The sequence below is a fragment of the Tamandua tetradactyla genome, chromosome 20 (genome assembly GCF_023851605.1).
Source record: "Tamandua tetradactyla isolate mTamTet1 chromosome 20, mTamTet1.pri, whole genome shotgun sequence".
Lineage (NCBI taxonomy): Eukaryota > Metazoa > Chordata > Mammalia > Pilosa > Myrmecophagidae > Tamandua > Tamandua tetradactyla.
In genome coordinates this window covers 48,857,899-48,873,299 of record NC_135346.1, presented here as the reverse complement: position 1 = coordinate 48,873,299, position 15,401 = coordinate 48,857,899, and the positions used below count along the sequence as shown (strand labels likewise).

At 37.8% G+C, this 15,401-nt stretch overlaps 1 protein-coding gene across 4 annotated transcripts in view; it reads right to left on the bottom strand.

The window, feature by feature from the left end:
* TENM2 (teneurin transmembrane protein 2) overlaps window positions 1-14,912 on the bottom strand; it is a 652,889-nt gene extending 637,977 nt beyond the window's left edge. For all 4 annotated transcript variants that reach the window (XM_077137592.1, XM_077137593.1, XM_077137599.1 and 1 more), the window contains exon 1: window positions 14,579-14,912. In XM_077137592.1, coding sequence (XP_076993707.1) covers window positions 14,579-14,624 — 46 coding nt within the window. In that variant the 5' untranslated portion in view covers window positions 14,625-14,912. The remainder of the gene's footprint in view (window positions 1-14,578) is intronic.
* Between the last annotated feature and the right edge of the window lie 489 nt (window positions 14,913-15,401).

The window sequence follows — 15,401 nt, the reverse complement described above, 5'->3', positions numbered from 1 at the left end:
CATTATTGGTGTGCTGATAATTCCACAAGTGTTAAAGGAGCACTGTACAGAGACTATGTATGACAGGGTAAGGCTTTGTGAAGATAAAAGGGGATGCATCATTTTTTTTCACTAAGCAGACACAGTGTCCTCTGATTTTTCATATTCCTTGATAGATCAGAAGGCAAGTTCCAAGAACATAGGGACAAGAGGAATTAAATGGAACCTAATCATAAATGAGAAACAGAGGTCCACATTCTACTTGTTGAGTTACCAGTTTCCCCCATATTGTCCTTTGCAAAACAGTAATTCTACAGTGATTCTACGTGTCTGGTCCAGGGGTTTAGTATTTTTTTGCAAACTCTCTCATGTGTATGTGCTATTTTTTTTTAAGAGATTAAATATTACACCAGTATGTACCTACAGTAGGTTTTATTTTATATTATTTTACTTTTGTTTGAGCTTCTCAAGTAGTTGAAGGAACAGCAATAGATTGAAAAGATAGCTCATAATTGAGGATCAAAAGGAAATAATAGCCGTTAACAAGACTTATTCATAGCAATTCATTTGAATGAAAACTAATTGCATCTGTAGTTATACAATCACCTTCCAAAGTGAATTTCACTCAATGCACCCAATGGATGGAAAGAAGTCCTATCATTGCAATCTGTCTAAAATATGATAAGTGATATCTCAAGTTTCAGGAAACTCAGTGCATGGATATTCAAGGAATTTATAAACTATTCTATACCGAGGCACCATATCTAAGTACAACCTGATACCAGGCTTATTCTTTTAGCTTCAATCAGGTGGGCAATCAAGTTATCTAGATCAGAAAGACAAGGAAATTTCTTCCCCCTCAAACACCAGCTTTCGACCATGTTATCCAATAGACATTTTCATATTGCATTTATGTTGCACACTTATTTCATTTATGATGACACATACGGAAACTTAATTCTCTGAGAAGGTGAACAATAAACCCTGGGAATACCTCTCACTCTCAGCAGGCTGAAATCATCTGATCACCTCTTACCATTCCCTGCCTTTTTTGGAGCTTATTTTCCTCATTGGATCTCAGCATGTGATTCTCATTAATGGCAGCAGAGCCGGGTGCTGGAGTTCTAGGTGACCAGCCTTGGGCATTGCACTAAATAAACCCCTGCAAACCGCCAGGCTCAAGGGGTAAAGCAGGAAAGTGGGAATTTTCCTGTCCTAGTAATGCCTTCTGACATATAAAAAGGGAAAAATAGTTACACCTTTCACTGCATCACTGTTGGAAACTAATTTGTTTTGACATTCTGAGAAGTAATCTGATGTTCGTATTTATTTAAAAAAAAAAGCTGTATTAGCTAAAAACAAATTTCGTGAATAAAACCACAGACACAGAATCAGACGTGTACATTCACTGGGCATGCCTGATAGGTAAGAAAGCAACTGTTGCTCGTAAACTTCTCTTTAAAGGAATCTGATGTGCATCAACCTTGAAACCCTTCCCAACTCCTCTCCTGGCACCACCAGCGCCCAGGACACAGCTGTCTCCATGAACGCATGGAAACATTCTACCCAGAACACTGGCATGCATCGACTCGAACCACTTGTCTCATGCTCCTCCTTCCAAAAGGCCTTATAAATGATCTTGATTGAAGAGCTATTTCAATACTATTCTTGGCACAACGACAGTCACTGAAAACCTTTCTGAGCTCCGGCCTGTTTCACAACAAGCTTATGCAACACCTTATTTACTTATCTTCAGTTATGAAAAGCTAATAACTAAAGCTCTCTTTAAACCTTAAGAATCTCCAAATTATTCTCCCGATCTCTTCTGGTTGGGAAAGGACAACAGAAAGATATTGGCTTTAAAGCTGCAGAGAGAAGGGGAAAAAACCCTAATGAAACCACAGTGAGTGAAACGGGACTGGGAGTTACAAGTATTAAAAGAGATGAATTGCATTAACCCCTGCCCTTCCCCATTATATTCACTGCCCACTGGAAACAACAACAGAATTACTAAAATCCCACACTCTCTAATGGGATGGTAATAGGATTCCGAGGCCATTAGGGTAGAGGCAATCCATATTTTACACTGTAATAAGCTCAGACTGAAGATGTTGCGCCCCCTCCTCAGAGCTCAACAATTACCAATTTAATAATAACGAATCCATGAGCACTTTCAATCTTCCAAAGTAAACCTGAGTCAAAAAGTCAAAGATCTATTTCTTTTCAACTGTATATATTTTTTTTTGTGAAGGAAACACATCTAAATTTAAATAATTTATTTTTTTCTCATATTGACTATTCATGTCAGAATACTTTGAAAAGGAGGGATTCTGTGAATATCATGAAGTGGTTATGATTCTTCACAAATTGAATCTACTTCCTCATGGCAAGCATATTCCATTTTTAAAAGAACTATTTCTCTTTTTTTCCTAAGTACATTTTATTATCTAAGAAGAAATATAATACACAATTCTTGGTATTAAGAGTTCCTATGTAAACTGTACTAATGGATTTAATAGGACACTTTTGAGAGAGAATGGAAAGAAAGAAGGAGAGAGATGGAAATTGCATTTGCGAAATCAAATTGTCTAATATATATATTGCCAGGAGGGCAGAAAATTGACCAGCTTTTTATTACTTATTAGGATAACTTAAAATAATCATTTTATAATTTGATTAACATTTGTATCAAATTGTCATCTATATAACTTCTAGGATAGCTGTAAGTTTGCTTGTAACTTTGTGTAGTAAAAATGAGAGTGCATTTTTAAGAACATATTTTGATTGATGAGTTCTTAAATTTTGAACAAAAATAAAGAAAATAATTTGTTAATTGTTAATGTTCCATGGTCTTCTCTTTAATTTCTGGGATACAATATTAAGAAGAAAATCACCAACAAGAGATAGCAAGTATTACCGGTTTATAGAATAATAGCCAGCCCTTTGTGTTTTATAAACCATACTTCGCTTCTTTCTGAACACTAACCTCATTCCAAATAGCTTTAATCATATAAATGCATGGGGTATTCCCATCTTATACACTTTATAAAATATTCAACTTCATAACTTAAACTACAATAAACAACGTGGAACACAGGGTTAAATAATGAAGCCAGAAGGAAATTTTTAAAAATTAATAATAGTAAGAAGAAGATAAAATAGCTAAATGTTCTTTCTAGGACATTCCTTATACCTTTTCACCAAACATCCTAAATTTACAAATCAAGAGGTGGCAATACATGGAAAGCAGCTCAGTTTAAATCATAAAAGATTAAAACCTGCCAATTCACTTCTTAATTACACATCCATTTCAACCATATTTCAGGGCAATATGGGAATAATTTTCTATGCTGAGGGTGTGCCTTAACTAAAATGGCCAATCAAAAACCCAAATGGAAGTGAAACGGTTTCCCTGACAGCAGCACCATGCACCAGAAGTTGTTTGGTCGTCCAAATACATCCTTCCATGCAGACTGATGCTGTGGGAACCTGGAAAAGCTTGAATTTACTGCTGTATCATCAGTGAGAAGCATGCTTCCTGACTTCACTGAGCTTAAAAGCTTATGTGGAATACAGACAATTAAATGAGCAGTTATATAAAATGAGAACAGCCCTATAATAAGGCAAATACATTGTTATTTACCTTACATTTAACTTAAGCCAAGGGGTGTTAAAAGGAGGATTAGTACCAATTAGGGCCTTTTCGATCACCAACAAGCAAGGACAGTTAGATCTTATCAAATCAGAACTCAAAGAGCGTACTGAAACACTAAAGGAGGAGAGTTGGAAAAGAAATACAAATAAGTTTGACTTGGGGGCAGAAGATCCTTACATAAAGTGACCTGATCCCATAGACCCAATTAAAAACAAATCAATATATATTTATTCTGCTTCATCGACTCTGAATCTCTGGTTCCTAACAAAATGCGAGTAAGCATTCAATCTATATTCATGGATGCAAAACGCAGTCACAGCCTTTTTCAGCAGTCCTGATACCCAAGGTTTGACATCTTGAAAACAGTTACTGGAGTGGAGAGAGGGAGTCATCTCTTTTAAGCTTACCCCAAAACAAGTCTACCTTTCATCACAAGTAACATCATCAGAGACTAAGGAGGAGACAATAGTTACAATATGTACGGGCCCCACCATCTCAAGAGGATGGTTCTGTTTAGTACTTAGGAAACTGGATCTTTTTCAGCGTAAAGAAGGAGAGGCGTAAGGTAACGCATGGGGCTAATTACCCTTGAGTAAGGCTGGAGCCCAAACACCGTCATTAATCCTTTCCCGATTCTTGAAGCTGTAACATTGCCATTTAAATTTATCAATGCATTGAGAATACTTATGTATATAAACATTCATTTAACAGTTATTGACTAAACAAGCTTTATGCTTGCAGGTATTTTACTAGGCACCAGTTATACAGCAGTGGCCAAGCTAGACACATGGTTCCTTCTGGAGCTTGAAAGCTTATGTGAAATATGGACAATTAAATGAGCAGTTATATAAAATGAGAATGGTGCTATGATAAGGTAGATGCATTGTTACAGATTCAGACTTAGGGAGGAAAGGAGATTTAAATTGAAACCTAAAAGATGAATAGGAGCTAGTTAGGGACAAGCTGGAATGTATAGAAGGCAAGAAAGATGAGCATCTATAAAGGCACAAAAGCTAAAAGAACTCAAAGGAATTTTGTAGGCATGGAACACAGAAGGTAGAAGCTTGGGATGCAGGCACAGGAGGAGGGGGAGATGATTGGTGGGAAGCATCAATTATATTGTAAACTTCTTGAGGACAGGAAATACATTGTATCTTCCTCATTTTATAACAACAGCAAAGTGAGTAGAATAGCCTTTGGAAGTGCTCCATCAATACTTACTGAATATTAACGGCGATTTCCTGGTGATGACTGAAGAAAAAGCCTAACAAATTTTTTTTTTTTTTTGCATGGCCAGGCACCGGGAATTAACCTGGGTCTCTGGCATGGCAGTAGAGAACTCTGCCTGCTGAACCACCATGGCCCACCCCTAAAAATTTTTAAATGCATATGGTCACTTCCGGAAAATGCTTAGCCTGCACATATATGTGTTTAATTGTAATGCTTTCTTCACTGCTCCATAGGCGTCCACGAGCTCTCTGACTGCCTTATTTCCTTTTTGAGCATTCATGTTTGCAACCCCTAGTTTAGGATTCACCAAGGAAGAAAACTGAGCGAAGAATGCTGTCCTCAATAATGTAAATAGACAGATATGGGATTAGTTTATTGATAGATTAGTTCTAAGTGTGAGTGGTATTAGTATGCAAGATATGTTATATTCCAAGCCATGCATACATCTTCAGCTTTAAAGATAATCATTCATTCTCAAATTTGAATGAAATCTGAAGCCCTGCTGCACTGTTTTGCCTTCCATGGGATGGTGTGATATGAGGTACAAACAACTCCACTGTCAAACAGTTCAAAGCTCTATGCCACCATTTTCTCTACTTTCTGTGCATGACTTTCCCAGAGAAAAACTTGGTAAACATGCTCAATTACGCAGCAGTTTGTGGACTGTTAACCATTTAACAATTTTAGCTTGCAATATAAAATGAAATCACAATTTGGTAACAAGCTTTCCAACATCAGGGACATTTAGTTGAAAAAGAACAAATAAAATCACATCGTATAAATCATCAGCACATCCATGTCTAAGAGATGAGAGGAGAGGTTTGGCAACTGAAAAGGAAATACTATTTTGGATGGAATAGTGAAGTGCTTAAAAAACAATTTACCTTTTTGTTTGGGTAAGATTAAAAAAATTCTTCAAAAAAGGTTCTGGAAAATCATGGTCTGTTACAATAAACCATAATAAAGTAATTACAGCTTGGGCTTCTGTCAAGTTTCTTGCCATGTAAATGTTCATTTATCTGAAATTTGCTTAAAACAAATAGATTAGATTCATTTCAGGAACAAGAGTGACATGACTTTTTTTGTTAACGCTGATTAATGATTTCAGTTCCTAATGTCATTAGTTGACTATCATCATTTTACCACTTGAAAAATGATCTTCAAAATTGCTGGGTCTCACCTAGACTTGAATGTTTGCCCATTTCTTATATTCTACTGACCTCTAGAGACTATATGTATGTGTGTATAAATCACATACAATATGCAAGTATAAACACATAAAACACATACCCCACAAACACCATGAAATTTAAAATAAAAGGATCTTATTCATGTAAGCCCATTTAATTCTAGAGAAGTATGCACGATTGTTTACCTACATTTTCAAACAAGACGTTCTGTGTACATGTTTAATTCTACACATGTTGGCAGTACTTGCCTTGTTTTCTCAGCTTGCATGAATGATGTATAGAATTCTTAGAAAACTCTATATCAGGCAAACTGAACCTATATTTGGCTTGTGACCTGAATCAGCCTAAGTGGTAATAAAGAATGCAGACATTCTGGCCTGTCTTTCCATAAAACCAGAATTTTATTCCATGAGGCCAGATTTTTTTAAATTGGTCTAGGGGATCAGATCACCTTATGTGATATGTTGCCATATCATGCTTGCCTGTGTTTCTTTTCCAACTCTTCACCCGACCAAGCAAAATAGCGAAAGCCGAGAGATACATAAGCAAAGGCTCAAATGACTTTGTAGTCCTTGGATCTTGCGTTTTTTTTCTCAACATCTCCAACTGTTAAATACATCTGTGAGTGAAGCATTCAACATTAAAATATTCTCCAATTTAGGAGTAGATTAGGAACACCTTAAGAATGACATCTTGCTCGTCTTTGCATCCCTGGCCCCCAGCGCACTGCCTGTCACATCATGGGAAATTAATAACGGAAGCTAGAAACACATACACACCCACCATACAACAGCTTACAGGAATATGCCCGTTCCTTATGCCCGTTTCCTTCCTTCCCTCTTCTCTCCCTCTCAGTACACACACAGACACACACATATAATTCTCCCTATATATGTATATATGTACATACTCGTGTATCTACACACCTATAGAAATGATAAGAGGCATCTCCTGCAAATACACAGCTTGTGATGAGCTTTGTCAATGATTTTTCTAACAGGCGCCAAGGTTTCCCATTTTCAGTTTTGTGTACTATGTTACTATTTGCATTTTCATTTAAAATATGTTTGAAAACTAATTGTCATTATACCACATTATCTGCTACACCTATACATTTTAAAATGTCCAGTAAACTGCTTTCTACTGAACTTAATTTTAATTTAGCAAGAGCAGAATACTTTTTAGTATCAAGAGATAATACCACTTTCTGCTCTTTAGCACGGTATATATTTTGTCACTTATATTACATTGAATATTACATTTACAAATAGAAACATCTTGTGAATTTTGGTAACAGACCTCAAAGTGCAACCAATTATTTGTGGACAAGTGTGTCTGTCAAATAGGAAGGGTTTAAGAGAAGAGTGTATTATTTGATGAGGTAGTGTTAATAAAGCAGCAGATATGACCACAGGATTTTGAAGATGCCCAAAGCCACAAACGACGTATTAGAATAGGAGAGGAAATCAAATTCTGCTTCTGTAGTGGTATCCAACAGCTAGAACCCAGTGCTTCATTTTGCAAACTTAGAATGTAGAAGGTGACTTGTGCGCCTATCCTGTGATTATAGTGTCTCTGAAAAGGGCAACTCCGCTTTCTATCTTTTCACCATTTTAGCCAGGGTCTGGCTTTCACATCTCTAAACTCCTCTGGAGAAGTACAAATACTGTAGAGATCAAATCTTAAAAATAACAATAATTTCCAAGGCTGAACTAGCAGTCAGCTAATGATGGAAATGCAGGACTGGTATTGGAGCAATACTAGGATTCAGGATATGATACATTGCATCTTTGTACCTAATGTTACAGGAACATGCCACACAGAACTCAGAACCACTGAGGAAGCTACACCTACTGGATCCAAATGATCTTACAAAATATGAGCTATTCCCAATACCCAGCCGATTAATTCCAAAAGGTGATTGTACTGGGAGGGTGGTGTGGGTGGGCAAGGGGAAGACAAAAGTCAGAACAATGAAACCAATTACTTGATATCATTCAGACTGATTAAGTTACTGTTTTGATACTTAAACTAGTTGGCAAGACATTGGCATACAAGCAGCCATAGTAAACCATCCTTTGTAAATAGGAAGATGCACCCCCCCTCCACCGCCCCAGATGAAATTTAGTCAATCAGTTTGAGTGAATGGTTTAAAAACCTAGTCACTCTGACTTTTTGCACAATTAGCTGTTCTGAAGGACGATTCACTGGTTCGGATTTTGCTGCTCAGATATGCCCTTCCATAACAGCAGAGGAGGTACCAATAATTAGAGAAATGACTCACGTCAGGTAGTTAACAGGAAGACAAAGGAGTCAGACAGGAAACCTGGATAATCCCTGTGCTGGAAATTCAAACTCTGGATAATCAGGATGGTACTATAGAGGCAATTATGATTCTGTCCAGTTAAGAGATACTTGCAATCCATTAGTTTCAAGCCTATAAAGTCACATTTCTCAAAAACTTGTAATTCAGCCTCCAATGGCTTAAAAAGTTCTCCCTGCTAGATTGTCTCCAATTACAGAAATCCTTCCCCAGTACTCGGCTGCAGAAGTATATTAAATCTGTAGGATACCAGGAAGCTGGCTGTTTTACAGAGCTTTACAGCACACACGCTCTCAATGCATGATGTAATACTACCGAAGCAATTCACCACAATCTGATAACACTGTTTGTTCAGCTCACAAATATTGTCTTACATATGGAGGGTAAATTGTCTTTGAGTAGAAGGTTCAGAAGAGTAAGCAGAGGGAGATACAGATAAACTTGCTTTAACTTTATCAAAACTTTATGAATACATCCCCCAAATGCTCATACACATGCAGGATTTCATGGGTAAACACAGGTCTGCTATGGATTTTAATAGATCTCTGGCCTGCCCAGCAATACCACAGGCAAGCAATGACCATAGATGAGTGAGTCAGGGCAAGGTTCAGCCACAGCTGTCTGACAGTCAGAATGGAGAAGAACCGAAGTCAACGGAGAAATGACAGCTTCAGTGCAAGGTTCAACTTTGGTACTGCATCAAAAATGTGGTTGGTACCTAGCAAATAACAGACAATAATAATATAGTGGCAATTTTTCATCATATTAATAAAAATACCTCCCATGATTATAAATCTGCATGGATGTTATGGCTTAGATTTGTGAGTACTGCTTTTGCTAGGGTTTTCAGGATCCTCTGCAAACATGCAGAAGCAAAACAGTCAAATGAGGTAGGCTGTAGGGAATAGGAAAAAAAAAAATCCACCTACATTCAGGGTACTAAACAATACTTTCTAAGCTTTTGGGATCTATTTTTCCCTGTGCATTGTAATGCAGTCAAGTGTATGAGTGATGCCTTTTGTGTTTGATAATGTCAAGTGTGAATGTCATGGGAAGCCCCCCATCTCTGATGGCATTAAAATAGTGGGAAGATGAAAAGCTTTGAAAAGTAAATGGAACAAATTACACTAGAGTGGCTGGAGGACAAGGCAGACACGCATCTTTAGTGTGGTTCGGAGGTGATATTGGTAAGCCTATCTTACCGACGAAGCTGGTAAAATAAATATTTCTGAGGAAAAGGGTGGCACTCCACTTTACTGTGCTAAGAATTATCGCTGCCCCTTTTCATTGTGCAGCTCAACTGATTGCATGAAAACATCTTATATGTTTACATGTAAAATTCCATTATATAGTTACAGTAGTCTCCACAGCTGAGCTTATCAGTCGAATACAGTAGGCATCTAAGAGCTCAAGGTTAAGTTAGTCAAAGTTTACAGAAAGTAACTGACAACACAGGAAATTCAGAGAGGCAATTAATTCCAATAAATATAGTCTGTATCTTTTTCAGAGAGATGGAAAACCCTCCTGTCATAAAAATCGGTCCCAATCAACATCAGGAAACCAGAGAGGAACACAACGTTAATTGATTTTACCCAAACAGTCTGGAGAGAACATGCCTTCCAAAGTACAGGTCTCATCTCTGATAAATAGTGAAGGGTTTTCTCACACACACACAAAAACCACGAAAACAAATGCATATACACAAAATCCTGCCTAATGAGGCCAGGGCTTCGACAATGCACACAAGAATTTGCAACAGTTATGACAGGGAGGTGTCTCCCACAACCGTTCTCCCTTTCTTGGACGATGTTTCTCACCCTTACCACCTGTGCGTAGGCGAATGCAATAGATGATTGACTGGCTTCCAGCCTCTAGATGAGGAGTTCTCGCTGTCTTTTCAACAACATTCCTAAAAGGTAAAATCATGTCCTGCCCATGTCAATAGCTCATTAAGACAACAATTTAATGGGAGAGCAGATGCCCTCTCTGAAAAGCCTTTTGAAGTCTCTGGGCTGGGAAGAACACTACAGGATGGACTCTTTCATTCCTCTCCATTCTTACGCCAAGGTCTTTCCATATACCCCTTCTGGATGCTTCCAGATCACTTCTCCGCAGTGACTATTAAATAACCTGACCTGCCATTCAAGGCCCTCGAATGACCGGGCACCAGTCACTCCTTTGAGCACTACTTCCCACGTAATCCCTCTCAATCTGCCGGTCAGGATCATTTTCACCTTCCACTCCTAATTGAAATGGAATCCTCAGCACCTGTTGGGACCCAGCCCATCTAGGTATTTCTGCAGGTGCTGCCCGCATCTTTTGTCTTCAAGAGGTTACAACCTCAGTGAGGAGACGGACTCCTGTTTTGGTGAAGGTCACAGTTGGCACACTTTAGCTCATGGTGCGCTGTACACGGTCAGTGCTTGACAGCTATCATTCAAAAGAAAAACAAAAGCCAAGAGCAACTAAACCAGAAAAAGAAACTGAGATCTCCTGCCAAACTGTAAAGCTTTCCTTTATTTAAAAATGGGGAAAAACATACAAAATACCACCACCACTATGGGCCAAGCACATAACGTATTTGAATCAAAGTGTAAATATCTAGAACACCCTTACCCCAGTGGACCTACAGTGCTAATTACAAAATAAAAGTAGCTGACACTCGTGTCTTCCAAATATAAGCTTTTTTTCTCCTAGAAAAAGAGGAATGAATGAGTGTTAAATCAAAACATCCTATGGAGCATTTCACACCTCAGGAATGAAAACTGACAAAGAAGTGCTTCAATGCAGAAGAAAAACCTGCCAGCGAAGAGTTCTGCCTGTTTAAGGTAAGAAAACACGAAAATACTACCATATAGGCTATCCATTTGGTCCTGTCTGTGAGTGCTTTTGCAATACCTAAAGCCTCCCTAGAACTGGAAGACATATTCATAAGTGTATAAAAATATATGTGTATATACATACATACTCAGACATTTACACACATACAACACACTTCTCTTTCACAATTGAAATCGGTTAATTGATCATTTCCAAAAATAAATATTCCCATGAATAGAGGTCAGGGTTGCCTGAAATTGCATCAGTTGGTGTCTGGGTACTAGAATCCTGGGCTCCTCTGGGACGTCTTTGTCATTTTATCAGAGTGATTACCAGCAGAGTAGTTCCAGTGTGCGTCCTCTCAGCTTCTAGCGCTTATGCTTTCTCTCTGCATTTCTATTTTCTCCATCAAGCTTTGTAGTTTTTGCTTTGGAAATCTGGCACTTAATATCCAATGTTAATTACATTTCCTATTCTGAGGAAAATCCTATTGGGCTAATTTTTCAAACTCATATAATGAAAGAACTTCAGTGACAAACCACGTAGGTTTTCGATTGTTTTACGGGTAGATCTATTAAGCACTTAATATTCAGTGGGAAAACAGTCTCAGAGCAATGAAATTCTATTACTTTAGAGGTTGCATGCTTTTAATTTCTTAATATTTCATTACGTGTTGGCAACTGGTGCATATTTTTATAATGCGTTTGATCATTACTCTTCTCAGGGTATTCTATTTCAGTTCTTCCTCTGACATCATATTTGCATGTTAAAGGGTTTTAGCATTCAGGGATGAAATGTTCTGAATAGTAATGTGCAGTTAACTTGATTTTTTGAAAACAGAAAACAGCAAACAGACATTATATATAAGGACTAAAGAGAACAATCTCATAATTTAAAATTCTAACTCAAGTTTTAGTAGCTTTCTATAGAACATCATAAAAGGGAATGATTCAATATAATTCATTAGTTAGAAAATTATGTAAATGCTATCAGCAGAGTTTGGGGAGAAGGCTCGTCTTCCTTGGTTTTTTTATAAGTCTACTTCATCTCTGTTTTTTTTCCTGTAAAAAAAAAAAAAAAGACCTTTTCTTTGCTCTCCAGCAACATCTACTGGAAAATTCAGAAAAATGCTATTTATGAATCAGTTAGTTTGAGGAGGGATAGCTTTGATTACCATCTGCCTAAAAAGTGCACACTGAATATCGTCCAGTTTACAACTGAAATATTTCTGCCTACTTTTTAGTTCTATTTACTTCTCTAGGGGAAGGACAGTGGCTCAGTGATGCAAATATATAACCTGCAACTTCAAATATATCATCTCACGTTAAAGAAGCTATTTTCACCAATGTATTTAAAAATCGTACATGATACAGACAACATATTGCTCCTGGCACATCCTGCTCAACACTTGCCACTTATTTAAGAAATAATTACCACTATCAGTGGCAGAATAACAGCACTCACTCACTAGGCAAAGTTAGAGTTCCAGAGCAAAGATTTTAGGCAAGAAAGCTATGTAGAAAAAATGGATTGCATTTGAGAAGAGCTCCTTCAAGATTCTGCAAAGTTTCTTATGTGAGTGGAAAAAAGAAAAGAAGAAAACTACATCTGATGTGATTTTTAAAACTAACTATGCCACCGCCAGCATAAATACTCCAAACGTTCTATAGCACCTCTCTCTTCTCTTTAAAACCGTGATAGAAAAATTAAGCTTCCCCACACCTGTTATCAGGGGGTTCCCCAGGGAACTTGTGTTGGAGATTATCTCTGAATGATGAAGTGTGATCAGACCCATGGTCCGTTTGGTCTCCACACCCCAATATTCAGCAGCTCCTGATGTCCTCTTAACACTGGATTCACAGGGCTGCACCCACAAGATGCCATTAGATGGTCTAGCAAACCAAGCCACAGTAGGGTACTGTAGGAGCCAGTTCAGTTTGGAAACTCGGGCAGAAAAATGTGATCATCAAACAAATACATAAATTATCCTCACATATATGGTTGCGGAAGTTAATAATAGCATAGTATAGCAGTTCCTTCTAGGACCAACCTTGTGGAGGTATTGAAGTCACCTTTTTATATTTCCTTCCAGAGAAGCATTCTTTTACCAGAATTTTGTATACTTTTAATACTCAGCTTTTCCCATCCAAAAGAATTCATTTAAAAAGAATTAAAACATTCTACATCTTAGATAAACACCTGGATATAAACTGGATTTCTATTATCCTTAAATTAAAAAAAAAAAAAGCAACTCTGCTCATTAGGGTTTTTTTTCCCCCCATTTTCAATCTCAGTTCATTCATGCTAGAATGCATTTTAGCAGCAGAGGCAGTGAATGCAAAATCAACAAAGACTGAGGTGCAAAACAAACAATTAAAACTTTAAAACAACAACAAAAATCAGGTGCTGGGAGATTAGACTATTACATTTTGTGTCTGTTCAATGCTAAGATAGATGTGTGCCTTTTAAGCCTCATCCCAAAGCTCTTTAAAGGAGAAATACCATCAAATATAATCCCAAACTCCCATTCATAGTGCACAAAAGGGACATATTCCTAAAAGCCACTTACAATAGAAATCCACAAGTATTCTATTTTTAGGGTCCTCATGCAAAGTTCCTTCTTGAGACTGATAATTAGTCCCCTTCATTATTGAGCTGCTCACAATTCAGAAACGGCATATCAAATAGCACCTCCAGAGTTAACTCCCATTTCAAACTGTCATAATTCTGTTATCCTAATTATTTACTGGATCCTTTTCTAAGACATGCCCTAACCTGATGTTTTAACTTCATCTTTCATCTGGGACAACACTTAGTCTCCATTTATGAAACATCAACCGGACACAGGTTAGATAGAAGGATCTAAGAAGCGCTTCACCCACAAAGATCCAAACCAAACAAATTCCAGCAGCTTGACTTAAATAAAACTCTACCCTTGCTTAAACCTCCGGTGAAAAATTAGTATAACACATCAGAAGTTAAGTCAGGAGAAAAATTTCAAACGCTAGCTGCTCCCAGGGTTGAAAGCTGGGAGTTGAAAAACAGTATCAATTGGATTATTATTTCCCCCCTGTTAGGTGTTCAGAATTTAACATAATGCAAAGTGCTAGTCTGATCAAAATCATCTTTCTGATCGCTTCCCTTAAATAAAACGGAGGAGAAATCACTCAGTATAAATGCATTTACTATACAAATCTATTTTCAATTGAATTGGCTGCATGCTCTAATTCATCAAAATTAATACAGGTACTTTCTATGTTAAACAAAAGGAAGCCGACTGAAAAATCGGCTTCAGCTGCGGATGCCTTTCTCAATTATAAAACGGTGAAAACAGAGATTTAACTAAGCCACTCGGTCAAACCCTCCGATCGGCGCTCTTACCTGCCTCAGCTGAAGGCTTCCTTCCCTTGTTAGCAGCATGCAGCATCTCTAGCTTGGCCCAATCCTCTCCACCGGTCTCAAATTTCACGGCTAAGTCCACCCCCCGCCTTTTTTTTTTTTCTCCCCCTTTCTTTTTCTTTCTTTCTTTTTTTTTTTTCCAGTAAGAAAATGCTTATTGAGAGTGATTAGTTTTTGTTGTCCCTTTTAAGTCCCTCCTGCGGGAAGGAACAGGGGAGCGATGTGACGCCACCTTTTAATCTTTTGTAAGAGTGAAAAGGCAGAAAAGGAACGCTCGATCAAACTGAGCTGCACACATGACTAAAACTCGCAGGAGAGGCTGCTGCTGCCTGGCGAAAGCACGGCTAGGCTTGAGTCAATGGAATGTGACAACGTATGTGCATCAAAGGCAGGAGAGAGAGAACAATAAGCAGAGGGAAAGACAGCGAGGAGAGAGGGAGAGAAGGAGAGGGAGAGGGAAAGAGAGAGAGAGAAGGAACTGAGAAAAGATAGAGCGGTTTTCAGGCAAAGGATTCTCAGAATAAAGCCACAGTGCAGTGTCTGGCAGCTTCTGTTTTTATCTCAGCGAGCATGATACACTGCCTCTCTCATTTAGAAACACATCCGTGTATCTTCCAGGTTTGAAAACTGAGATAATCCTAACGTGTCTGTGGTTTTGTCTGATTGGCATTTAACTGTGTGGTGTACCTGTGATTTTTTTTTTTTTTTAGGATGCATTTATGTGCAATTTATTTCGCATATTTATTTATGTAGGCAAAAATGAAAGCTGCTAATTTCTACGGCAATTTGCAATGTAGTTTTACTG